Below are 27,776 nucleotides of genomic sequence, written 5' to 3'. Positions count from 1 at the left end.
AGAGCGATTAGCTACTCTTTTGCATAAAAACGCGGACATTTTCGCATGGTCAGCTCATGATCTTATGGGAATTGGTCCAAGCATAGCGGTACACAGCTTGAACCTAGATCCAATATTTCTTCTTGTAAAGTAAAAGGATAGACATTTCGTTCTTGAAAAGGACAAAGTCATACAAGAATAGGTAAGTAAACTCCTAACAGTCGAACATATTGAGGAAATCTAATTTCCAGAATGGTTATCCAATGTGGTACTTGTACCCAAGCTAGGTAACGAGAGATGTATGTGTGTTGATTTTCAAGATGTTAATAAAGCATGTCCTAAAGATTTTTACCCTTTACCTCGTATTGACTAGTTGGTGGACTTCACCTCTGGTCAAGAACTGTTGAGTCTAATGGATGCCTAGCAGGGTTACCACCAAATTATGCTTAAACCTGATGACTAGAAGCGAGTTGACTTCATCACTTCAAGGGAGACCTGTTGTTATTTTGTTCTGCCCTTCGAGCTGAAAAATGCAAGTGCTACCTACCAACGGCCCGATGGATTGCATATTTTTAGAGCAGTTGGGACGTAATATGGAAGTGTACGTCCTTGACATGCTGGTGAAGAGCAGGTCAATAAAGTAGCACATCCTAACTTAGCTGAGACACTCAACATACTGAAAGAGGTATTGCATGAAATTGAATCCAGCTAAATGTGCATTTGGAGTTCAGAGTGGCAGGTTCTTAGGATACATGGTTACCGAATAGGGGATTGAGGTGTATATTGATAAGATCCAAGCTATGCAGGAGATAAAACCCCCTGTTAACCTCAACGAGGTTCAGAAATAGTTAGCCACATTGCAAGCCTAAGCAGGTTCATATCCCACTCAGCAGAACATAGCTTGCCATTCTTCAAAGCTCTTAGAAAAGCCAAGAACTTCGCTTGCGATGAGGTGTGCCAGAAAGCCTTTCAGGACTTAAAGACCTAACTAACTAAGTTGCATTGACTCACCAAGCCAACATCAGGCGGGCCATTCTACCTATATTTAGATGTGGGGTAGCACGCGGTAAGCTCCGTGAGTAAGAATAGTTGACCACAAAGCCAATTAGATTGGCCATTTTGTAAACTATTTAAGCAATTTCTTTTCACTTTTTAATATTGAATTAAATAAATAAGAGTAAACATTCATTTGGCCGTACTTTGTTGTTCTTAATCCTATAATTTTCATACATTGCAACAAAGTCCACAGATCACTTATCAGCAAATGAAACTGGGTGGAACATTCGATAGCAACTATGAAACCAACTTTTGATGGTTGGATTTAAAATATTCCAAGTCTAGAGCCCCGATAATGGGCATTAAAGGTTCTATTGAGAATGTAAAAAATGAGGGAGTTACTGCTTAAGTACTTGTGATACTAATAGGTAGTGTATTACGGGGACATTCATTTTACCTACTTTTAACTTGATATGGACTGTACGCATATATGCATGCATACAACAAATACATGAGATGTCTCTTTTGTATGTCTGTGTGTATAGTGCATATGAAGGATCGCTTAGTACAATTTGGGAACGTGCTAGCGGTAGCGGTAAAAAAAATGCATAATAACAAAAATTAAATGCAAAAAATAACAAATCTAAGGGGTGTACCCTTGGAGTTCTCGGGCATTCTATGTACTATAAAATAAAACTAACATGGGACTGATGTTGAATCTATAAAAATAAAAAATAAAAGGGTGAAAAACAATACCTTCATTTTTCACGTTCGGTTGAAATGCTCCTCACTTGAGGCTCCAACAAAAGAATCCTCTAATTCGTCTACGCCACACCGAAGTCGAGATCTGTGCGTCCTCTTTGCAAGAACAGAGCAAGAGAAAAAATTGCACCAAGTGCACAAAGAGATAAGGGAGCAGCTGAATTCCTTTTGGGTTGTGTAATAATGATCTAATTATTTCCCGAATAATTATGTTTCATATATATATATATATATATCTTATTTTGATAATTAAGAATATTTCTAAAAATATTATGCTATCTACAAGTTATATTTCTTTTTATTCCAGATAAAGATATCCCCAATAATGGTTAGAATTGCACTTTCTAAAATTGCAATTTGCTAGCCATTTATTTCCTTCCATGGAGTTTTTCATAGGCTCAAAACAATATGGCTTGGCTGATTTTTACCCTTAAAGATACAAGCTCATTGAATCTTTTATTTAAATCCAATTTAATTTTAATTGAGCCAAACTTGTATTTAATCTAATTAAATACATAAGCCCAAATTATCCTTATTAATTAATAAGATCCAACTTATTAAACTATAAGGACAAGCCCAATATAAATTAATACGATTAATTTACTCTTGGGTCTTTTTCCATCCAATGGATCTCTCTTTGTAAGTTATCTAATTACTTATGCAATTAATTTTAAATTAATTCTTTGTTCCTTTTCTTGTGATTTGTATCTAACTCTTTAGGTTCACCTTTCAGCTAGATTTTGGCTAGTGTCTAACACTATTATTAATTAAACTTAATATAATTAATAATTCTTGATTAACCCTTAATCAAGAAAGCCCGTCACCATGGATGGCCGTCTAGCAATGGTCCATGGCACTAGAGATTAGGTGAATTATCGTGTGAACATTTAGGCTCTCGAGTATACGGGTACTATCTCCCAGCCTTAGTCTAGGGCATGGAATTAGGTGTCGGTTCCTATCCTAGACTAGGCGTCCATGCTAAATACTTGAGATCGCGTTACGCCAAGTTTCTCAACTAGGAACCTCTTTTTCCTATTCGATCAATGACTGTTGCCACAGATTCAAAGAGCGTGAACGCATCTCCAAGTGCATAGGAGATACCTCTGTCATATACTGACAGGGGATGGATCCTCTTCTTGGAACTCACTGTCCTCACTACATGCTCTGACTGCACTGGATAAGGCTTATGATAATCGTGTCTGTGAAAGAAGTAGAAGGCTACGTAAGGACGAGATGATCCTAAGGCTTGGTGATGGCAAGGCCATTGCTGCGGAAGCCGTGGGATCTCTCAAGTTAGTTATTAGTGATCATATTCGGATAGAATTAAAGAACTGTTGTTATGTACCGAGCATGATCAAAAACATTATTTTCATTCTTGTTTTAGACAATGATGGTTATGCGTTTAAGATCGATAAAAATAGTTTCTATTTGATGATTTATAATAACCTTCATCTGCTTGGTACATTAATAAATAGTCAATACATTCTCCAACAGTCAAATTAGATTATGATTGCCCAACACAAACGAAAATTAGATAATCATGACAACGCACAGATTTGGCATGCGAGGTTAAGTCATATCTCTGTAGAGAAGATGAAGAAGGTGGTAGAGTCAAGGAGCCTAGAGGTAGACAACTTGGATAACCTGCCAACTTGTGAATCCTGTCTCAAAGGAAAATGACCAAGAAGCGTATTGTTGGACAAAGTACGCTTGCCACTGGTCTATTGGACTGAATCCATACAGATATCTGTGGACCACTAAATACACTAGCTAAAGGATGATACTCATACTTCATAACCTTTACCGATGATCACTCGCGGTATGGTTATGTTTACCTTATAAGGTACAAATCTCAGGCCTTTCGAAGGTTTAAGGAATTCAGACTTGAAGTAGTGAATCAAATTGGCTATAGATCAACACCCTTCAGTCAGATCGAGGTAGGGAGTGTTCAACTGGTGAGTTTATGGATTACTTAAAAGAGAATGGAATTCTATCTCCGTGGATTCCTCCTAGAACGTTGCAACTTAACACTATGGCTGAAAGGAAAAATCGAACCCTGTTGGACATAGTCTGATGCATGGTGAGTTTTACCGAATTGCCCCTATCCTTTTGGGGATACGCTCTTGAGATAGTGGCCAAGTTACTCAATATAGTGTTGTCTAAAGCACTGCCCCAAATACCATATGAGATATGGCATGGCAAACCAACGTCCTACAAGTACTTGAGTGTGTGGGGTAGCCCCGCATACGTCAAGAGGTTAGTGGGAGACAAATCAGAATTAAGATCTAGTCTGTGCTGGTTTGTTGGATATCCGAAAGAAATAGTGGAGTACTATTTCTATGACCCGTCGGAACAAAAGGTCTTTGTCTCAAGGAACGCAGTATTCTTGAAAAATGATTTTTCTACGGATAGCCGATGTGATGAGAATTGCTTGAATGTCAAGTGAGATAACTCATCAGAATAATGCAATGCCATCTGTACCTGCAGTTCCCAATGAAAGTGCTCCAATTCTCCGTAGGTCAACCAAAGTATCCCAACCACCGATGGGTATGGATTCTTAGACTTGACTAGCCAATTGGATGAGATCTAAGAACATAGATGTCTGACATCGACTCTGATAAGTGACTTGAGGTCCTGAAAATCTAAAATGGACTTGATGGGTACAAATCAAGTTTGGACCCTCGTGGACCCACATAAAGGCGTTAAGCCAGTTAGTTGCAAATGGGTCTATAAACGTAAAGCTTGGAGTTGACGGGGAGGTTTCTACTTTCAAGGCTAGGCTCGTGGCAAAAGGATATACTTAACGACCTGGGGTCGACTTTATGGAAACCTATTCGCCTGTGACCATGGCCAAGTCCATTCGGATATTACTTGCCATAATAGCATGGTATGACTATTAGATATGGCAGTTGGACGTGAAAATGGCCTTTCTAAATAGTTTCATTGTGGAAGAGACTTACATGGATCATCCATAAGGTTTCATCTCTATTAGAGAAGAGCATAAAATATGTCGTCTCCAAAGGTCTATCTATGGCCTCAAACAAGCTTTTCGAAGCTAGAACACGCGTTTTGATGAAGTCATGCGGGATCATTTCATTGAGAACAAATATGATCCTTGTGTATATAAGAAGATTAGTGGAAAATCAGTTGCGTACCTTTGTGCTTTATGTTGACAACATATTGCTGATTAGGAATGATGTCAAGATGTTGGGAAACATAAAAGCATGATTGTCCACTCAATTTTTCTTGAAGATATGGGTTAGGCTTCCTACATCCTTGGCATCAAGATCTACAGGTTTTGTAGCTTCTAGTCGGATGATGATCATTCCAGGTCCTAGTTAGGTTTTGTATTCAAGTTGAATGGTGGTGTGGTTACTTGGAAGAGTTCCAAGCAGGCTACCACAACGAATTCCAACATGGAGCTGAATACATAGCAGCCTTAGAAGCAACTAAGGAAGCAGTTTGGATGAAAAAACTATATCCAAGAGTTGGGTGTAGTGCCTAGCATTGCTAAACTGATAGTTATCTTCTGTGATAACAATGGGGCAATAGCACAAGCAAAGGAACCGAGATCTTATCACCGTTCCAAACACATCCTTAGATGCTAACATCTGTTTAGAGAGATGGTGAGCAAAGGTAACTTATGGATAAACCGGGTCAACTCAGCAGAAAACATAACAGATCCACTGACTAAACTAATGTCGCAAATTGCTCATACTCAACATCTTGATAAGATAGGTTTGAGGTCGATGGGTGATTGGCTTTAGGTCAAGTGAGAGTTGTTAGGATAGATGACCAAAAAACCAATTAGATCGGTGTGGATGTATTCTGTTCTGACAATTAATTGATATTATGTAATATTATTTAAGTGAATAAAATGAGTATTCGCTTATTTGGCATTTACTTTTTTGTGCTCATTTTGTATGTTTGCATCTGCTTGAACATCACAACAAAGCCCACAGACCAATTGGCAACCGTGCAATTAGGCCACGCATTAGATGGCGGTCATGAAACCAATTGCCCAAGGTTGGTTCGGAAACATCCAAGTCGAGGACCTCAAAATTGAGCATCGAGAGTGTTATGGAGACTTTCACTAAAAGTTGCATTCAATTAATGAGTACTGTGTTTCATCGGCGACAGACAAGGCGCGTCTATGCAATCTTGGTGGTTTGATTGCCTAGGTGGCAAATCAATTGAGCTAACTCGCGAGAGTCATCATATGGAAGCCTCGTAGGCTTGGTTGGTATGACTCGGATACCCGACTCCGATAGTACGGGAGTAGTCCTCAAACTCGAAGAATCACGATAATAACGTGCATACAATGATTGTATCTTGGATGTGTGTGAGAGGTGATCGTGTCGCAGGCATGATCATCATAAGCCTCATCCAATGCAGTCGGAGTATGTAGCAAGGACAGTGAGTTCCAAGAAGAAGATCCATCCCCTATCAATATTTGATAGAGGTATCCCCAATGCACTTGGAGATGCGCTCACACCTTATAAACCTATGGCCATAGTGGTTGATCGAGTAGGAAAGAGGTTTCTATGTCGATCAATTAAGCATAGTGCGGTCTCAAGTATTAGGGATAAAGAAAACTTTAGTCCTTTATCTTTGTCATGGATTAATTTTGGTCCTCTAACTTTGTCAATATTAGATTTAGTCCTTTATCTTTCAATTTGGCGTAAATCTGGTCCTTCAGCCTATTTTATGACCATTTATCCTTTCAAAGGAAATAGCTTAACATTTTCATGCTCTGAAAAAGGCCAACATGCTTTCGAAATAAATTAAGACCCCATAAATTCATACATTGCTTTGACTACTCCGGGTATTCCAAGTCCTCGGTTTTACGGACTTTTTCCAACAACACTACCGTAGCAGATGGTTCGCAGGAACTTGGCTCCTTCAGTAACAAAACAGCACAGCCCTATTTCCTTTCCTACCTTAAGGCGTAAAAGGGACTCCAATATAGGCACTTACTAGAATTTTAGATAAACAAGCTAAACAGAAGCTTAACTTTTATTGAAGAAATATAGAGAACATTACATAGATATTATTCCTCCGTTGGAGGAGACAACTATTTAGCCTCTCATGGGGTAGAGGACTTGACTTGTTGGGGAAACCCCCATAAACTGAAAATTTAAAGTACTACAGAAGATTAGAAAATACTTAGAACTCTAATGCTTTGAAGAGTAGGAGAAGTTTTCTGATGTCCCCATTCTGCTTCATTGCATCTTTATTTATAGGCGTCCGTGGACTTCAAATTCGGACTCCAAACTTGTTTTGTGATGACGTCATTGCGTTCATCATCGCTTTGTGATTTCCAGCTTTTGGTCATAATGGTTTGTCAGTCACATGATTTCCAGCTGGCTGCTTTGCTGACTGTTGGCTTTTGTTGTTTTCTGCCAATAGTCTTATCCTCTCAATTTTTTACATCGTTTAATTTTTACTTCTTTTGGTAAAATTTTTCTCTTTCCCTTGTTTTGGTCCGGTTCGGATTTATTTTTTGTGACCCGAATCTTTGTTCCGAACAGGGGCTAATCTTGTTTCTCGCAGCAAGGGCATAAATGGTTATACCATTGCCCAACCTGCAACATGTTGCACATCTTCATTCTTGTGGCTTCGGTCGCTAGCAGCTTATTTTCCCAGATTAACATCCTCTTTTTCTCGAATAAGCTTTCTACGAACTCAGTGCTGTCAGATTTTGAAATGGATACTTGACTTTGTCTATCTCCGTGAGATAGACCCATAAACCCAAGCTCTTCTAGTAGAGATACTATCTTCAGTAATGGCCGATACTAGGGGAGCTTCGCCTGAGGCAGCTTTGATTTTATTGAGAGCTACCATATCTGGCCTCTGCAGTTTCATGAAATGGAATGCTGGATGAGACCCCTTTCCTGCAGTTTCTGGAGCTACTAAAACGAATTTAATCTCCAGAATGTCGCCTCTCTTTAAGTGGGGGTTGTTTTGCCATGAATCAAAGACCGCCCCACTAATTCACTCCGGATGTTTTGAGATTTTGAAAAAACTCAGTGACATAGTATAAACTGAAGCAAGAGCTCCAAAATCATACAATTCTCGGATATCTTCTGGTTGAGACCCCTCTAACATCCTAACTCTATTATATTTTTCGGACGTTTCGATAATAGTCTTGCTTGGGTTTAGTCCTTTGTGGGACATTAATTTTTCCCACATACACTAGTAATCCTGCCAAGCAGAAGAAGATATTAACTCGTTAGTATTAACTTTAGAGGTGCATGTCATCGGCCTAAGGCTAATCTCTCCCTCCTTAACCCCCAAGGTACTGGGTTGACTTGAATCAACAGGAGTTTGCACTTCTTGGGACTCAATTATTGTCGTTTCACCAGAGTCTGGTGATGTCCTTGTGCAATCGGTACTTGAATCTGACGCTACAGGTCTAGAGCCTTGTACTCTAAAGGCATCTTTTGGGTCATGCTCCCTCAACTCATGAGTCATCCCCGAAGGTGACTGAGTCTCAACATGATGGAGTTTGCTTCAGATGCCTCCATCTCTCGTCAAGAAATCTGCAAGAACATTTTCGTGAGATTTTATAACGACAATATTATAACAATAATATTGGCATTCAGCTTGGAATCTGATAGAACGAGCTTTCTCTATTTTTTATTCTAATTTATTCTTTAAGAAAGCTTTAACATTAGTATTATCAACTTTTAAAGTAAATTCTTTAGCAAGTAAAAATAAAGGCCATTTTTTAAAAGCCTTCCAAACTGCAAAGAATTCTTTCTCGTTGATGTGCCAAACTTTGGCTTGTTGTTCTGAAAACAACCCTCCTGTATATATACAAGGTTCTTCCCCTGTAGTTATCTTCTTTATGAGCACTGCTGCCCATCTGTAATCATTGGCGCCTGTATAGACTACCAATTCATCCTCGTCCTGTGGTATAGCAAGCTTTGGCAGGTTACTACAAATCTGTTTCAGCTCATGAACCCTTTTTGTGTGGATTTCTTCCCATTTCCACTTTAAACTCTCCGTTTCTTTCAAGAGTGGTCGGAAATCCTTTCTGTATCTTGCAAGATCCTTAATGAAGATACCAGCAAAATTAATAACTCCCAAGAAGCTCTACAGATGCTTCTTGTCTTTGAGCACGTCTGAAAAATTACGGATTTTCTCCACAATATGCTCTTATAACTCAGTCCCTGTTTCGTCAATAAGAATTCCTAGAAATTCAATTTTATTGACAACAATAGTAGCTTTCTTTTCAGAAAGTACTAAACCTTCTCTATGGCATGCATCGAAAAATATTTCAAGATATTTAATATGTTCTTTCATATTTTTGGATGCGATTAGTATGTCGTCAATATAGACAAACATGAACTCAAAATAATCTTTGAAATGATTATCCATTTTTTTTTAAAATATCTGGGGTGCATTAGCTAAACCCATTGAAAGCACATTCCAGATATATTGTCCTTGTGGTGTGGAGAATGCATTAAATTTCTTTGATTCATTCTCCATCTTAATATGATAAAAACCAGATTTGCAATCGAATTTAGAAAACACTTTTGCCCCTTTAATGCAATCAATTAAGTGTTCTCTACTAGGAATGTAATAACCATCAAATTCTAATATCTTATTAATACCTTGATAGTTAATAACCAACTTGGGTTTACCTCTCTTAATCTCACCATGGTTTCTTACTAAAAATCCAAGGCTACTGTAGGTAGAGACTCCAGGTTCAATGAGTCCAAGATTGATAAGCTCTTTGATTATCATCTACATATCCTTCTTATCCTCCATGTTCATCTGGATGGGTTTGTATCGAACATACTCGTATTTGCATTCATCTTTGACCTTCAGAGTAGTTTCGATCTTGTTCCTATCCACCAAGCTAGAGGCTTTTCACTGAAGCTCCTCTAGATAAGCCTCTTGATATTCTCAAGAGAAAGCCTGCTTTCTTCGCTGATGTCTAGCAATTTTATTTCCAGTAGTGCTTCTTTAAGATTCAGGATTTTCTTCTCGAATTCCTTATAGAAGCTATCGTTGTCTATGAGTCCCTGTTGCCTGAAAGACAAAACGACCTTACCAAATTTTCTCTTATCCTGCATTTTTGGATGAGTTAATCTGGCATCAAAATCACCACGTTTGCTGCGAAAATTTATTGGCATTATCCTGTTAAATGCCTTTTCTCTTTGCAACACCTGTATCTCACTACCACAACTAGTAGTAAAGATTAACAGATTCCTCTGATTATCCTGCATATATCTTGCAAATGTTTGAATGAAATTGTTACCTAGCGAGATATCGGCACCTGTATCGTGAAAGTATATAGGAGGTGTTTTTACCGTAAACGAGGTGATCCAAATGCTCCTCCAATCATGATTTTGGCTTCTCGTATTCCCTTATTGAGTATCAGGATTTTTTGCGAAAAATCCCTTCCTGCAATAACGGGTAAGGTTTCCCCTTGCTTCCTTAGGGAAAACTCCAGGTTTTGCCGTGTAAATTCCTGATCCTGAATCGATATAAGCTGCAAAATACTCTGTATTATATTGATCATACAACATACCAACAGATATGTATATAGAAAAGGGACTCGTCATTCAATCCTTATGGTAACACCATCGAGACTGAATTCCATTCCGTTACCTTTTCTTCCCCATGGTTTACGATCTTCGAGAAAACTTAACCCCAAAGTCATACTCCTGTTTTCTCGTCCTGCAACACCTGCAACTAAAATTTCATGGCCTGCTATTTCTAGCATGTCATCATATTTTCCAACAACAAGTTGCTGCAAATGGTATAAGTCATCACAAGGGAAAATAATTTCTTTCTTAGTGATGTCAATTATAACTTGTATTTTTTTCCATCCTTCAGGGCATCTGAATTTTATGTTATCTACCCTAATCTGTTAAGGAGTTAAAGCTTTTAATAACTCTTTCTCCTTACCTCTGTAGCCTGTAATCCTATCTTCCAAAAAGGATATCAGACTACTAAACTCAGTCCTAGAGCTAAGTGTTTGATCTAAAACTAGGTGATCTTTTATAACAATATCAATACCACCTATTCTAGGCATCCTAATAGGATCTGGTGTCATTACCTTGGCAAATTCCTTGAAAATTTTAGGAATCTCAATATACTCTTGTAGGGGTTCTTCCGGTGGATCTTGCATCTGTTCGTCTAGATCATTGGGATGAAGCCCTTGTTGCTCCTGTTCTTTGTCTGGATTTGTATATTCTGGCTTTGGACTTGGACCACCATGATCTCTGTTGGGAATAGATTCTTCTAGAACTCCTAGGGTAGGAGTCACTATTTTGCTTCCTCCTTTTCCTCGGCTCGCTTAATTCTCCTATAATAGTCGGAAAATCATTTTTATCACAACAAAGAGGGGTTCATTTGATTTTACCTCTCAGTCTTTTCATATTCTTCTAGATGGATGCTTGATAACACCAATCCTTCAGTTTGTCTTTAAGGAAAGACATTCTTCGCGCCACTAAATCTAGTTGTCCTTCAGGTACTATGTATGACTGGATCAACATTTCTCTTCATGGACTGCATATCTTTGCGAAGAACATTGGAGCTGCTAGTCCGTTGCTACTCCACTCTGGAAGAAATACTTGCGAAACCAATAAATGTATTCATCTACTGTGCAAATACTCCTAATTTCAAGGCTGAAGAGAGCCTGTGCATATTCTCTAGCCTTTTCTGCTATACTTCCTTCGAAGTATCCATCTCCGATGAAGTGTATCTTGATAAGCCTTCCTAGCCGGTCCGCTATCGCACCTTTCGAGTCTCTGGCAAGGATGCTGGCTTTGGTACCTTCTGGCGGTATTATCCCATCCGATGTTCACAAATCCCTCCAAGCTCAACTCCACAAGCTTTATGAAGTTTTTCTTGTCGAGCTCTAGGGTAGTTGCTGCTATCTTGATTGCTGCAGCCCATTAATCTATCAATTTCTCGGTATTTCGAAAATCGATAATATCTAGGTTCAGTATAGCGCCATATGGATGTAAGTGCTGGAGCATGATCCTCGCCCAAGGTGTATTCTCCGGCACTCTCTTTGGATTTCTTCATGGATTTTTCTCTAGCCTGGATCCAACAAATGTTGGAGTGGCATTAGTATGGAAATCCGCACTTTCTCTCATTGGTTGATCCTGTGGATGATCATTAAGACCTGTACTTCCCTTCGGGGGTAGTAGTGCTGGAGTGATCTCATTTGTTTGGATATTGACTAAATCCACGATCCCAAGTTGGAAAAAAGATTTCGCCAATTCTTGTAGATCTGATAGATCTGCTCACGTTACCTTCATTATTTTATAGATCTGATAGATGTGATAATCAGATCTTCTCTAGACTTTGGCTTTGGAATGTCCGTGGCCTTCCCTTCTAGTATAGAAGAGGTACTCTTCCGAGGGCGTCCCTCATTAGCTCCTGTCTGGATCTAGATGTCTCAGGGCTCTCTCTTTGATTTCTCTTTAAATCTATAATTTCTGCCTTCAGATCTGTAAGATCCTTGTGTAGATCGGGAAGGATCTTAAGGACCTCGTCCACCTTTTGGCTCAAAGATTCTATTTTCGTAGGTATATGGATTAACCTATGTCCATAATCTTGAACCATCTTTTGGATCTCCCTCAGATCTTGAGAGATCTTTGATGTATCCGGCTCGAGTTCCTTCCAATCAGTCATAATTTTTAGAACTAAAATTATGTGAGGATACCCGTTCCGCTTCTCCTGGTTGGGATTCTACCATGGACTTCAGTAAAGTGCAACTTTAATCATTTTCTTGATTTGTAATTAAGAAGACTTACCTTGTAGATGAATAAATGTACCTAGACACATTTATGTACATCTATACAAGGTATATATATATATATATATATATATTATTGTACATAATATTATTGGGAATAATATTATTACACAATAATAACAACACAAAAAAAATAATTTCCCTCCATAGTCTCTCTCTATCTCTCGGTCGCCCCTCTCTCTCTCCAACTTCTTGGAGTTCTTTTCTCTTGCTTACTTCTAGCAAAGGAAGCATTGGGATTCTAGTATCGATGTGGTTTGGACGAATTAGAGGATTCCCGCGTTAGAGCCTCACAGAACGTTTAAAGTAGGTGGATTCCGACAAAGGTACAATTTCGTTCCTTGATTCTCTTTCGGTTTCTTTATGCAATTTTACCTTAGCCCTTTTATGTTATTAGTTATTATTAATTCTACATCGATCGTCCGAGAACTCCAAGGGTACAGCCCTTGAATTCATTTATTTTTATGCTTTAATTTTAATTATTGTATGCATTTTACGCTACTGCTTCCGCTTGCGTGTTCCCGGACTGTACCACATGATCCCTTCACACCACAGTTGAGAGGCATTTCTCAAAGGAGAAATCGAACTCTGTTCGACATGGTTCTCTCTATGATGAGCTTCCTTAAGTTGCCACTATCCTTTTGGGTTTACGCTCTTGAGACGGCAACCAAGCTATTAAACATGGTGCCATCTAAGACTGTGGCCATGACACCATACGAGATATGGCATGGCAAGACTGATTCTATAATATCTTAGCATATAGGGAAGTCCTACGTACGTCAAGAGACTAGTTAGAGACAAACTAGATTCAAGATCTACTTTGTGTATGTTCATCAGATAACAAAAAAAAACCGTGGGATAGTATTTTTACTATCGTTTGGAATAAAAGATGTTTGTTTCAAGAAAGGCAGTGTTTTTAGAAAATGATTTTTCACTTGATTTTCTTGAGGAGTCAAGTGAAACAATGCCTCGGGCAGCAGTAGCATCCTCTTCCATGCCTGTGGTTCCCAATAAAATCTTCTAGTTCTGTAGACGTCGGCCAGAGTTTCTCAGCCACTTGAGAGATACGATTTACTGGTGACTGATCAATTGGACCATGATCTAAAGACATATGAATAAGCAGTATCCAACATCGATTGTAGAAGTGACTTGAGGCCATGAGATCCAAGATAGACTCCATTAGCTCAAACAAGGTATGGACCTTGGTAGACCCAGCTAATGGCTTCAATCCCATTAGGTGTAAATGGGTATACAAGTGAAAACTTGGAGGCGATGGGGAGGTGACTATGTTCAAGGCCAGACTAATGGTGTAGGGTTATACTCAGAGGTCCGGCCTGGACTTTGTGGAAACTTATTCACCTATAGCAATAGCCAAGTTCATTCGGATTTTGCTTGCTATATCTGCTTATTATGAATATGAGATATGGTAAATGGATGTGGAAACATTCCTTAACGATTTTATTGAGAAGAGATCTATATGGATTAGTCGGTGGATTTCATATCCACAGGAGAAGAGCAAAAGATTTGCCATCTCCATAGGTCCATTTATGTACTAAAACAGGCTTCCCCGAAGTTAGAATATTCATTTCGAAAAAGTCGTAAAGAGTTATGATTTTGTCAAGAATGAGGTTGACCTTTGTGTATACAAGAAGGTCAGTGAGCTTAGTTGTGTTCCTTGTGCTTTACGTAGACGATATCTTGCTCATTGGGCAAGATGTTGGGTAACACGAAAACATGCTTTTCTATGCAATTCTCCATGAAGGATTTGGGTGATGCTTCCTACATCCTTGGCATCAAGATCTATAGAGATAGATCTAGAAGGATAATTACAAATGAACCAGGTCTCGTATATCAAGAAAGTCTTGAAGAGGTTCAAGATGGAAAACTCAAAAAGAGGGTTTCTTCCCATGAGACATGGGGTTAAGCTTTCCATAACTCAATCTCCTAAGACTGATGAGGAAAATAAAAGGATGTGTGACATCCCCAATGCTTCTATTCTAGGCAGCATACAGTATGTTATCTACTGCAAATGTAGCATTTGCTCTGAGTGTCACGAGCAGTTGTCAAGCATGTGCTGGTGAAGCACACTGGAATGCCGTCAAGAAGATTCTTAGGTACTTGAGAAGGACTCAAGAGATGTTCTTGGTGTACGGCAATGGAGAGTTGGTACTAGAAGGGTATAGTGATGCTAGCTTCCAATCTGATTAGATGATACTAAGTCTAAGTCCGATTTTGTTTCAAGCTGAATAGTGGTGTAGTAGCTTTGTAGAGTTTCAAGCAGGATACTATATTTTATTCCATCGTAGAGGCTGAATACATAGAGGTTTCAGAAGCTGCTAAAGAAGAGGTTTGGATGAAAAACTATATTCAAGAGTTGGTTGTAGTGCCTAGTATTACCAAGCCCATGGTTATCTTTTGTGATAACAATAGTGTGATAGCGTAAGCGAATGAGCTGAGATCTCATAAAAAATCCAAGCACATTCCTAGACGCTAACATCTACTGGGAGAGATGGTAGGCGGAAGTGATGTGGGAATGAATCGCATCACATAGGTAGAAAATACGGCAGATCGGCTGACCAAGCCCGTTTTACAGATTGTCAATAGTCAGCGTGTGGACAGGATGGGGCTAAGGCAGATGGATGATTGGCTTTAGGTCAAGTGGGAGTTATTAAAATAGATAACAAAAAAATCAATTAGATTGGTTATTTTGTAATCTATTTAAGCGATTTCTTTTCACTTTATAATATTGAATTAAATGAATAAGAGTAAAAATTTATTTGGCCTTATTTTGTTGTTCTTACTCCTATAATTTTCATACATTGCAGCAATACCCACAGATCACTAATCAATAAATGAAGTTAGGTTGCGCATTTGATGGCAACTATGAAATCGGTTTATGAGGGTTGGATTTGAAATGTCCCAATTTGAGAGTCCCAAAAATGAACATCGAGGGTTCTATTGAGACTTGTACTAAATATTGCGTCCATATGATGGGTGACGTGTTTCATAGGCATATAATATCTATGCAATTTTAGTGGGTGGTTGACAATGATTGTCAAATCGATTGAACTGACTCGGGAGGAGTCGTCATATGAAATCCCATGAAGCTTGGTTGTATGGCTTGAACTCTTCGACTCCGGTAGTATGGGATTTAGTCCTTAGACTTCAAGATCTACTCACTCTCATATATGGGACAATTGTATCTAAGGCCTGGTAAAAGATGAACATGTCCTAATGTGGTTATTATAAGCCTTGTTTCAATGTAGTCAGAGTATGTATGAAGACTGGTGAGTTCCAAGAGAGGATCCCTCGCCTATCACGGATGATAGTGATCTCCTATGCGTTCTGATGAGTATTGTGATCTCGAGAGTTTGTGGTCACAGTAGGTGATCAAATAGAAAAGCGATTTTCTATGTTGATCATGTTGGATGAGCAACCAAAAGCCCATAGGACTGGTTGTTTTCTATTAAACAATCTTTATCAAAATAATATTATATTGATGAATACGATAAGAATTAATCAAATTGGTGTTGTCTTTGCTATGCTTATCACTAATGTTGAACGAAGTTTCAATGTCACAACAAAATGCCCACAGACCGAAAGGTTAAACCCATGAAGTTGGGTTGTCCATAGATTTGGCAGCTATAAAATCAACTTCCAGGGGTCGGTCTAAATTGTTCCAAGTCAAGGACCTCAAGAGAGGGCATCAAAAGACTTATAGAGACTTGCACTAAATACTGTTGTCATGTTTTGTCGGCAGGAGAAGTAGGTGGTCTATGCAGTTTTTGTGGGTTAGTTTGCAAGGTTGTCGACTAACTGAACTGACCCGCGAGAATTGTCATATGGTAGCCTTGAAGATTTAGTCAATGCGGTGAAGTTCTCCATTCTGATAGTATGAGATTAGTCTTCGGACTTGAGGAGTCATGTTAGTCACATGCATAAGAAGAGTGTATCTTAGATAGAACGAGCGGTGACTGTGTCTTTAGGCATGGTCATCATAAGCCTTATCTGGTGCAATCCGAGTATGTAGCGAGAATGATGGGTTTCAAGATCGAATCTGTCCGCTGTCAGCATGTGACAGCAGTGTCTCCTATAAGCTCTGGGACCCGTAACGCCCTCCAGATCTTTGGCCACAGTGACTGAATGATGGGATAGGTTTCTCGATCTAATCGGTGCTAAAAAATAGGACTCGAGTTATAAGTATAGATGCCTAGACTAGGGTCGGGATATTGAAATCGATTACCAAAAGGCCAATTGGGATTGGCGGTTTTGAAAACCGTTCAAGTAATCTTTATTTAAGTAATATTATCCCGACGACTATGATAAGTATCCGTCCTTGGTACACGTGTCTGTTGTGCTTACCTATTATGTTAAGCACTGCTTTGACGTCACAAACAGATAACCATAGACAACTTAGTAATACATGGAGTTGGTTGCGCATTGGATGTCAGCTATGAAACCAACTTCTGAGGATTGGTCTAAAACATTCCAAGTCGATGACCTCGAGATTAGGTATCAAGAGTCCTACTAAGGCTTGCACTGACTATCGCATTCATTAGATGAGTTTCGCGTTTCATCGGACACAGACGTCGGACGTCTATGCAATTTCAGTAGGTTAGTTGACAAGGTGGTCAACTGACTGAACTGATTCACGAGGATCGTCATATGGAAGCCTTGGAGACTTGGTAGGTATAACTCGAATCCCCAGCTCCGATAGTACGGGAGAAGTCCTCAGATTTGAGGAATCACGGTAGTCACGTGCATTCGATGACTGTATCTTGGATCTGTGTGAGGGGTGATTGTGTCGCAGACATGATCATCATAAATCTTGTCCAGTGTAGTCGGAGTATGTAGCGAGGATGGTGAATTCCAAGAAGAAGATCTGTCCCCTGTCAGTACGTGACAAAGGTATCTCCTATGCGCTTGGAGATGCGTTCACGCTTTATGAACCTGTGACCACAACCGTTGATTGAATAGAAAAAAGAGGTTCTTATATCGACAAACTTGGGCGTAACAAGATCTCAAGTATTAAGCATAAATACCTAGTCCATGATGAGAACTGACACCTAATTCCAAACCCTAGACTAAAGCCGGGAGACGGCAGATGGAAGGACCATACCCATACGGACTCAAGAGACTAAATGTTCACACGATCATTCACCTAGTCTTTAGTGCCACGAACCGTTACTAGACGGCCACTCATGGTAATAGGCTTTAGTGATTAAAGGTTAATCAAGAATTATCAATTAAATTAGATATAATAGTGTTGGACACTAGCTCAAGTATAGCTGAAAGGTGAACCTAAAAAGTCACACATAAATTACCGGAAGGAAATAAGGAATTAATTTGAAACTAATTTTACAAATTAATTAGATTACATACAAAAGAGAGATCCATTGGATTGAAAAGACCCAAGAATAAATTAAAATGGCATTAATTAACTTGGGCTTGTCCTTATTATTTAATAAGTTGGATCTTATTAATTAATAAAGACAATTTGGGCTTATGTATTTGACTAGATTAACTACATGTTCGGCTCAATTAAATAAATTTTTATTAAAATTAGGTTTAAATAAAAATTCACCGGGCTTGCATTTTTTTTGATAAAAATTGGCTAGCATGATTTTTTTGAGCCCATGAAAATTCTACAGAAGGAAATAAATGACTAGCAAATTGTAATTTCGAAAAGTGCAATTTTAGTCATTGTTGGAAATCTCTTTAGATAAAAGAATGTATCTACACACATTCTTATTTATCGATACAAGATATATATATATATATATTGTATAATTATTTGGAAAATAATTATCACATTATTATAGAGTACAAAAAATTCATCCTCCTTCCCATGAAGCCACTCGGCGCCCCTCTCTCTCTCTAATCCTCTTGGAGAGTTTCTCTTGTTTCACACCAACAATCTTAGTTAACGAGAAAAACAAAAAGGCATCTTCTTCACTTCTTTTATTTTCTCGTTTCACACCAACAATCTCATATGGTTTTTATTTTCATTTTTATTTCCATACTACAACGAACGCCCAAAAATTCTAAAGGTACATCCCTTGGTTTGTTGTTTTTACAATTTAATTTTTATTATTATGTGTTTTCCCTTACCGCTTCTGCTAGCGCGTTCTTGGGTTGTACCACACAATCCTTCATGGGAGATGTTTGACAATAGGATCATACTCATATGAAATTTGGAGCCTAAATGTTCACAACGCTATTCACCTAGTTTCTAGTGCCATCAGTTATTGCTAGACGGCCACCTATAATAACGGGCTATTTCTGATTATAGATAATCAAAAATAATTAATTAAATTGGATTTAGTTTGTGTTGATCACACATGCCCAAGTCTAACTGAGGGTGAACCTAAATAGTAACACACTACCACTAGATGGGATGGAATTAATTCAAAATTAATTCCAAAAGAGTTGAATTACTTTAATTAGATTAAATTAATCCTTGGAGGGAATAAATGATTGGATCGTTTATTTAGACCAATCCATTAGATGGATGACTTGAAATTTAATTAATTGGATTAATTGAAATTTCAAGTTAACCATTAAAACTAATTGGATTAATTTTATTGGGCTTGATCCAAATTATAAATTGGATCGATAAATTGAAAGAGAGAAAATGGGATTGGATCTTCAAATTAGATTAAAAGATAGGGAGTTTAAATGTTGGGCTTATAATTAAATTAGATTTAATTAAAGTCCATTAGAACATGGGTTTGATTTAATTTTAATTAATTGAGCCTGTCCATTAAACACGAGTCCAAAGCCTTGGACCCTAGCTAGGTCAAGGAGGTCTCATTTTGGAGGTGGCTTGGCCGAATTCCGAAGGGGGAAACCGCTACATGCTTGAGCTAGGGTTTTGGGATGGTTGCTTGGAGTCTGCCTAGGTTAGGAACTCTATGTATATACTTGACTGGTCATATATATACTTATTAAAAAAACAACACTAGCCTTTCGTAAGACACTTGCATACACTCTCCAACCCGCCCCTCTCGTTCTCCTTCCTCTCCATCTCCAAGGTTTTTCTTTTGGTCTTTGAGATAAAGGAAAAAGAAGATCAAAACACGTTAATTCGATAGCGATTTTTTAATCTCTATTGCTCTTCTGTGATCATTCTTGCTAGCACGAGAAGATCACGTCCTCTTAGTAGGAGCATGGACGTTTTGGAAGATCTCAATGTTGGGATCTCGAATCTAAAAGACAGAGAAATCAACGCTTGCAGTCGTACAAGAACACGATGAGGATAAATTCATTTTTATATTTTCGCCTCTCCTATTGTTTTATTGTGATTTTGGATGCCTTGTATTGTAATCTTACACTGAACACCAAAAAAATAAAGGGAGCACCCCTTGATCGGGTTATCTTGCTTCTGTCATTCTATGTTTTGATTTTTCACGTGCGCTTTTCGGGGGTGACCCACATCCTTCAGATCAAGTGGAGAACCACAATCAGAATATTAAGCATAGATGTCTAGTCCAAAATGGGAATTGATTATCAATTCCATGCGCTAGAATAAGACCGGAAGATAGATGATGGAAGGACCACATCTATATGGCACTCGATAGCCTTAAGATTCACGCAATTTCACATATGTTCTAGTGCCATGGACCATTATTAGATTGTCACTCATGGTGATGGGTGCTTTTGAATTAAGTATTAATCGAAAGCGATTAATTAAATATAATTTAATTGATCTAGCACAAAAATATTCACCAATTAAATTTTGTATTGACACAAGCCCAAGTCTAGGTAAGTATGAACCTACAAAGTTACACAAACATCACTCATATAAGTAGTAGAATTAGTTATGAATTAATTTTAGAAAGATGAATTAATTTAAAGAGTTTAAATTAATTTGAGAGATTAAATGACATGATCATTAAATAGGAGAACTCATGTGATGATTAGGATTTATTTGATAAGATCAAACAAATCCAATTTGGGCTTTTAAGAATTGATTGGAATAATTCTATAGAGGCCCAAATCTATCAATTTAATTTATTTTCAATTATGCCCAATAGGCTATATATATGTATGTAGCCCTAGCTTGAATATATATATATTTATATGTGATATACATACATATATGAGATTGTGAGGATGAAGGAATTATTGCTTGAAAACTTGTGGTACTAACAGGTAGTGTACTATTTTTTACTTCACATGCAATGTATACATATATATGTACATACAGCAAGTACATGAGATGTCTCTTATATGTATGTGTGTGTGTGTGTAGCATAGAGACTTCTTTATATATCATTTCGTATATGATACAAAGAACAACACTCCTCTCTCACATTTATCATCTTGACTACTATCTTCCCCCTCTCTTTTCTCTCTGTTTTTTTTTTTTTTTTACAAACTATTTCAAGTTATAGCAAGGTCATCTTGAGTTTGATATACTAAGTTAATAATATAATCAAATCTTTTATACTACATATACCTTCCATCTGGCAAGGTTTGGTGTAGATCATCTTGTAGTGTAATGCGTGTTCAACGTAGAGGAGATCTCGTTAATCTTTCCGTGAGCAATCGATTGGAGGAGAAAAGGTTGAAAAAAAGACTTCAAATCAGAAAGGTAAAATTTTGTGATTACATTCCCTTCACTCTATGTTATAATAGTTACTTATTTTATTTCAAGATTATCTTATGCTTATTGAGTGTCGAATGCCTAGGATTAAGGGACTAGTTCCCTTTCAGTTTAGAATTTAAATATGATTATTTTCATGCTTTCTTTGCGTTTTTGCTAGGTATTGGACCATACCGATCCTTTCACGGTGCTCATCAAGAAAGAGGAGGGCCATCAAAAACCCATCTACTACGTAAGTAAGGTATTGCATGGGACTGAACAATGGTGTCCTAAAGTAGAAAATTTAGCTTTTGTTGTAAGCTACATCTTTATTTCTTATCACATTCCAACAATGCTCCATTACGAGCAACATTAGGAAAAGCTGAAACTTCAGGTAAGAAGTGGACAGTCGAGCTTAGCGAGTATGATTTTCATACTAGCCAAGGACGCCCATTAAGGCCCAGGTGCTAGCTAAATTCATAAATGTGGCCACGCCTATGGAGGAGGATGAAGGGAAATGGTTGCTACATATAGATGGCTCCTCCACCCTTGTCGTAGTGGAGCTGCAGTTGTCCTCAGTAGCCTAGAAGGCGATGAGCTGGAATACGCCTTAAGGGTCGACTTCGGGGCCTCAAACAACGAGGCGAATACGAGGCTTTGATAACAGGTATCAGGATGGCACTAGATGCAGGAGCTAGAAATCTAATTACTTACTCCAATTCCAAGCTGGTAACCAACCAGGTAGGAGACACCTATGAGAGGAAGACCAAATGAAGGAGTACCTTTAGGAGATAAGCGAGCTCATAAGCCGACTGAAGAGCTTCCAACTCCACTCACAATATATTTTTTTTATATACACATTCTCACTAGATGAATCCGTACTCGAATTTGAGAAAGATGAAACTGGTTTCTCCTCATTCCTCTCATTTTATGTTAAATTTTCCTCAATTACACCCTCTCAACTCTTCTTGTGTAGTTAACACTTAGGCAACCAAACATGTCTTTCTATTAAGGAAATCCCGCTTCTTTTCCTTCAAATTAACCGTTGATTTTTATGGTCAAACTAACGAATTGTAGCAACAATAATAAAAAATAGACATATTAAGTACAAAGTCTAATGAGTCGGGAACATACGATACCAAAACTGAATTAATGATATAATTCGGGTACCAAAAAGGGAAATTATCCCAAAATTGTTGCAACCATTTAGTCACTCGCTCATTTTATTTTGTACAATAGCATAATTTTCACAGTACCCACTAGTAAGGATTAGTGACCAAAAGGTGTATATAAATTTGTCATTAAATATGATTTATGATATATGTATAGTAATGAGCTAGTTACCATATATTTGGTGTCAATATATATGTTCTGTTAGTAATTACTAATTCTTTGTATTGGTAAATATATGTTATTAATAATTATATTATGATAAAATAAGAAATATACTTAATACATATGACCAATATTCATCTTATTTGACTAAAAAAAAGGAGAGTAAATTACATTAAGTTTTTTTTAAATTTGATATAACTATGAATATTTTTTTGTTATTTCAAAATTTATTAATACTCCCTTAAACTAACATTGGGTCAACAATAGACCCATTCTGTTAGTTTTATGTTGACCCATCCAAAATACTATTTTAAATCCTAAAGTATAATTTTATATATTTTTTGAAATATTTTATCAAATAAAATGCCATTTTTTAAAATATACAAGGCATAAACATAGAGGTGCAAATGGGACATTTCACAACATGAGACGTTTTGACATTTTTGTAAAAATTTTAATAATGTAGGCAAGCTCCCGTAATGATTGCAGATAAGGAACTTGAGCCTTAAAGCCGAATCTACCTAGTAAAGAGCCTTAATAGGATAAAATTGTATTGCTCATCCCTATCAAACTAAAGGAAAAACGAATAATAGCTCGCTACGGGACTGACTGGACTAAGACCTCCTCCCTTGAGGCTCATACAAAATCAAAATGAACAATACATCGTACAAGGGAACACCAATCGCATGGCAAGTCACGTCACATTTAGAATCAACAAAAATCTTATAAAGGTAAGAGAGAGAAGGGGGGGAATTGTAAGGTGTATGTATCCATTTATTCCACCATTCAAACCACTGAAATGACTAAAGTACAAAATTCAGAGAGCAAAAACGGGAAGAACAACAGCAGACTTGATGAAGAGATTACTGCATAAATCTAAAGGTAATTGAGGCATATGTTGTTGATACATGATGGGTTACTGATCAGTAGCTTTTTTCATCATCAACTCCCTGTTAATGCTTATCTGCAGGAAATGCGACTGCCGCTGTATTTGCGAGCTGTTAAGTGGAAACTCGGCTCCCGAGGAACTGTCAAAGGCCTTGTTGATCTGCAATAAATGATTGTATGGTAAAAAGAATGTTAGGCATTATTAGTTGCATAATTGGTTTTTTTATAAAAAAAAAATTGATTATTTCTCCTTCGTCTTATTGCTTAATTTGGCTGTTGTTTTCAATGCTGGCGGTCTGATACACTTTTTTTATAATTGATTAAACGTGGATTGTAGCTAAATTTTAAAAATTGATCATTTAAAGTTAATTGAAGAAACTAAAAATTAGTTAATAGACATAATTATGTGTAATTAGATGAAAACTAATTATGGTGAGATTAAAAGTTACGATGAGTCGCTTTTATCGAACTATGGTTCACTATAAAAAAGAATAAAAATTAGTGACAAAAAAAAGTAACAATTTTAGTAGTGCCACAAATTATAAATATTTTTTAAACAATTTTAATATTTTTGATTGATATTTTGTTACTAATATTATATTTTGTTATAATAATTTTGATGAAATTTAATCCCAAAAATAATTATTGAAAAAAAAAGCCAAGTTGCACAAGAAATTGCATTTTGCACATGAAAATGTGTATAGGTTTGGCCTACAATTGGTACATAGTGTAAATTGACATGCATTTATATATCTAGGGAAGTAGATGAGTTCGAGCCGGAGATTGATTTTTCTTTTTTATGATTTGAGCTCGAGCTCGTGCTCGACTGGAGCTCATCAGTCCGATTTTCATATAATTACAATTATAATCTCAAATAGTGTAATTATAATTTTTAGAAAAATAATACATATTTATATATTTAGATCTAACTTTTAAAAAAGTATTAACGTAATTTACCTCTAATTAATATTAATATTTACCTTTGAGGTAAAAATGGTTTGTCGAAAAAAGGCATCAACTGAGCTCTAGGAATCATCTCCCTTCTAAGCATTCTGACCTCTTCCTCCTCTATTACCTGCTTCATCAATTCAAATATTTTATTACAATAAATTCGACTTAATTGTTATTAATAATTAAAAAAATAATAATTTACTCTCCTGTGATATGATAGAGGAGCAAAAAAAAATTCAATTAAATAAAAAAGCAATTATCTTTTGTATTTTGATAATAAGCAATTAGTCCCGCTCTTCCCCTCCCCCCCCCCCCCACCTCTCTATTTAAACCATTGATAAGGAGATAATTTGCTTTATTTTACACATATTATAAGGGAAAAAATTACATTTAATTATCTTTAATAACTATGATGATCAAGTCAATTTTGAGTATATGTATAAGTATGGTTGTTTTATACCTTGAGCACTTTCTCGACTTGTTTCTTGTGATGCTCCATGACGCACGACTTGATTGCGACCTGTGCCTTCTTCAGTTAGTTTAAGAAAATGTAAAGAGTAAAATTTCGTCGACGTTCTTTGATGGGATGTTTAAATATACAAATACCTTTGAGGTTATAGTTGTAATTACAAATACACTCTTTTCGTTGAGGAACAGAATTTTATAGATGTACCCTTGATGAGGTAATTACATTGACACCCTCTTCAAAAGGTGTATTTGAGATTTTGTAAATATTAGGGAGTGTTTGTATAATTAGATTTAACGTGAGGATGTGGATGTAATTTATCAAAAGGTACAATAGACTTTGGTTGTGGATGTGTTTGCAGAAAATTAATGAGAGTTGTGGTGCACTTACAGAGTGGTTGAATATTGCACGTTGCGCTGCTCTTTGCTGAGTGTGGAGTCTGAATTCCGACGGCTTGGTGTTTTCTTTTGCCCAAGACTTTACAGATACAAAGCAGTAAATTAACAATCTCAACACAAAGGGGAAAGATGAGATCTCGTGGACGAAATTGCACTTTTAGTCCAATAAAATAGGGAGTTTAATATTTTTAATTTCTATTTTACGAGAATTTTTAAATGGTCATAAAATTTAAAAAAAAAAAAAACTTGATTATTTAGTCTAATGCAGTCCCATAAATCCCGCAAAGCAGAGTACCAATGTGTATATGTTTTTTAATTTTGGAATCATTTTGAAAATATCGTAAAATAGATGGCTAAAATGTGTCGAGTTTTTCTCAATTTTGGGACCATTTTAAAATTTTCGTCAAGCAGAAGACTAAATGAGTTGAACCCCCTGTTATAGGACTAAAAGTGTAATTTTTGTTGATCTTGTGCTAAATGTGTGATATTAAATAGAACTTGCTATTACATATAGGGTAAAATACGTCGACATTTCTTAAAATTAAGTTTAATTATACAAACATCACATTTTTTGAAAAATTTATAAGTACACAACTGTCATGTAATTTACTTTATGTGGGTGATTTGTAAAAATTTGTTCCTGAACAAATGAGTGTACATATAACTACAACTACAACCCATGAGGTATACTTATAATTTTATAAAATGTAGAGAGCATCTGTGTAATTAGACATAATTTTAGAGGATGCCGATGTTATTTAACTTATATGTGTATATATATATGTCGACCAACTTATCGAACTTTTGTCGATATATGTGACTTATAAGGACTAAATAAATTATAGGTTAAATGCAACAAAAGTTCAGGGATCTCATTTACCAGTTTTTTTCTATTCAAGGGGTGTTGTGCAATTAGTATTTTTGTAGGGGATAAAACGTAATTTTCTCCAAGTCTCTAGAATCCGAGCTACGGAATTTATTACATCCGCATCTCATGCAATGCTTCGTAAATATTTAATATTTAATATTTAATATTTCTAACATATTTCTCAGACAAGCAGCTATTAAAAACACGAGGAATAAAAGAAAAACAGAGAGGATTATTGAAAACAATGCATAGTGTTCGGTTTCATTTTTGACCCATTTTAGAGATGGGCCAAAACATGGACAATGTTTGCCTTGATTTGTTTTGAAAGTTTTGATAGTGTTTTAAAATGTTTTGAAACAGTGCCTCATTTATTTTTTGTCAAAATAAATCTACACTAATCATAGCCCTACAACTAAAAAAATTATATACATACTCATACATATCTATAAATATATATAAAAGATACATGATTTGGCAATGAATAGTAGTTTTTGTCTCCCACTAAATAATATCAAACATACTATACTTATTTTATATTATCTCCAAAAATAAATCCAAACATACACACTATCTCTAACACATACTTATTTATCTTTTTTTTTCTTTTTCTATCTTCACAAAACACACCATAATAAATTAAAAATAAAATCAAACATAGTAATGATGTTTAATCCTACCCCGGATAGAGAGTTGGCGCTGGAGGGCGGTAGAGAGAGGCTGTGTCTCGTCGACCATCGGTTGGTCGATGAAACCGCAGACTGAGCGATGCTCTTCACAAACTAACAAACATTAGTGCAATATGTAAGCAAGAAACTTACAAAAGAATCATATGTAAGTCTCGAAAAGCCTAATTTTTAGCTAAGGAAAGAAGAATATTGATGAATTAATATGGATTTTTGATCCATTCATACTAACCTTTTGAGCAGATTTTCTGTTGGGGCTCTCCATGATTGCGATTACCAGACTTAATTATGTGTGGGCTGTCTGTAACTGAACTGAAGTATATATAAAGCTACATAGCATGCATGTGTCTGAAGGGGTTTGGAGGTTTGTATGTTTTCATGCAAGAATTTGTCACTTGCTGTTGCTCAATCACTTGAGGAACTTTTTCTGCTCTATTTTACCAAACTTTCTGATTAAACCTCCCTCTCATCTACACATATGACCTTTGCAGCTTAATTATGTGTATATTTTTATTTTATTCTTTTTTTGTGTTAGATGCAATTTACCCTTTGCAATATATGAAATGAGCAAATAATCTCCTATAAAAAAATAAACTGACAAATTATAATCCCTGTATTTTACCCCATCTAAACCATTAATATGGGGTAATTTGCTTCATTTTTCAGAACACAAGGGGTAATATATTAATTCTTTTTTTTACTTGTGTTTATTTGTTTATTTTTTACATCACTGGGAGTAAATTGTAATTTTTTCCATTTTTTTTTCTTGAATGTTTCATTGATTGGAACTATTATGGCAAAATTGCAGCTTTCTATACTGTAATGGAATTATTGTTTTGATTTGAGTCGTTGGGGGATTTAGGCTTGTGTTTTACGACAAGGTTGTATTAGTATGAACTTGTCGTGAATACAAGATCACATGATGACATATATGCAACTTGTATAGTATGTGGGAGTGGAAATTTAGTCCATCAAACTATTGTTGTTTTGTTATTATGTTGAGATGGAGGACGTATGTTAAGATGGTATCCAAGATCGATTTGCTTTCTCATGTCCAAAAACTTATAGGGTGCCAGACTT

The 27,776-nt window shown here is 36.6% G+C and overlaps 1 protein-coding gene across 2 annotated transcripts; it reads right to left on the bottom strand.

Annotated features, from left to right (window-relative positions):
• Window positions 1-23,141: 23,141 nt before the first annotated feature.
• LOC105167795 (TPX2 (targeting protein for Xklp2) protein family) lies at window positions 23,142-27,048 on the bottom strand. 2 transcript variants are annotated; one of them, XM_011087610.3, is made up of 6 exons: window positions 26,929-27,048; window positions 26,691-26,792; window positions 25,138-25,224; window positions 24,742-24,801; window positions 24,311-24,405; window positions 23,142-23,490 (listed from the first exon to the last, which is right to left on the bottom strand). In XM_011087610.3, exons 1-6 carry the CDS (start codon window positions 26,959-26,961, stop codon window positions 23,403-23,405), a joined length of 465 nt encoding a protein of 154 aa, XP_011085912.1. In that variant the 5' UTR covers window positions 26,962-27,048; the 3' UTR covers window positions 23,142-23,402. The 2 variants fall into 2 exon arrangements, with proteins under 2 accessions (XP_011085912.1, XP_020552004.1); XM_020696345.2 differs by having other exon boundaries at window positions 26,691-26,783; window positions 26,929-26,978.
• Window positions 27,049-27,776: the final 728 nt, after the last annotated feature.

This window comes from Sesamum indicum, linkage group LG8, assembly GCF_026168435.1.
Source record: "Sesamum indicum cultivar Baizhima isolate 11 linkage group LG8, ASM2616843v1, whole genome shotgun sequence".
Lineage (NCBI taxonomy): Eukaryota > Viridiplantae > Streptophyta > Magnoliopsida > Lamiales > Pedaliaceae > Sesamum > Sesamum indicum.
This window is presented reverse-complemented; position numbering and strand designations above follow the sequence as displayed.

What these genes read in the sequence shown, in the direction of transcription:
- LOC105167795 (XM_011087610.3), bottom strand. Translation starts at nt 26,961, where the DNA reads ATGGAGAGCCCCAACAGAAAATCTGCTCAAAAG. An exon ending in ACAGAAAATCTGCTCAAAAG is followed by an intron (nt 26,793 to 26,928) that starts GTTAGTATGAAT and finishes AATGTTTGTTAG; the next exon opens with TTTGTGAAGAGCATCGCTCA. An exon ending in GCGCCAACTCTCTATCCGGG is followed by an intron (nt 25,225 to 26,690) that starts GTAGGATTAAAC and finishes GTATCTGTAAAG; the next exon opens with TCTTGGGCAAAAGAAAACAC.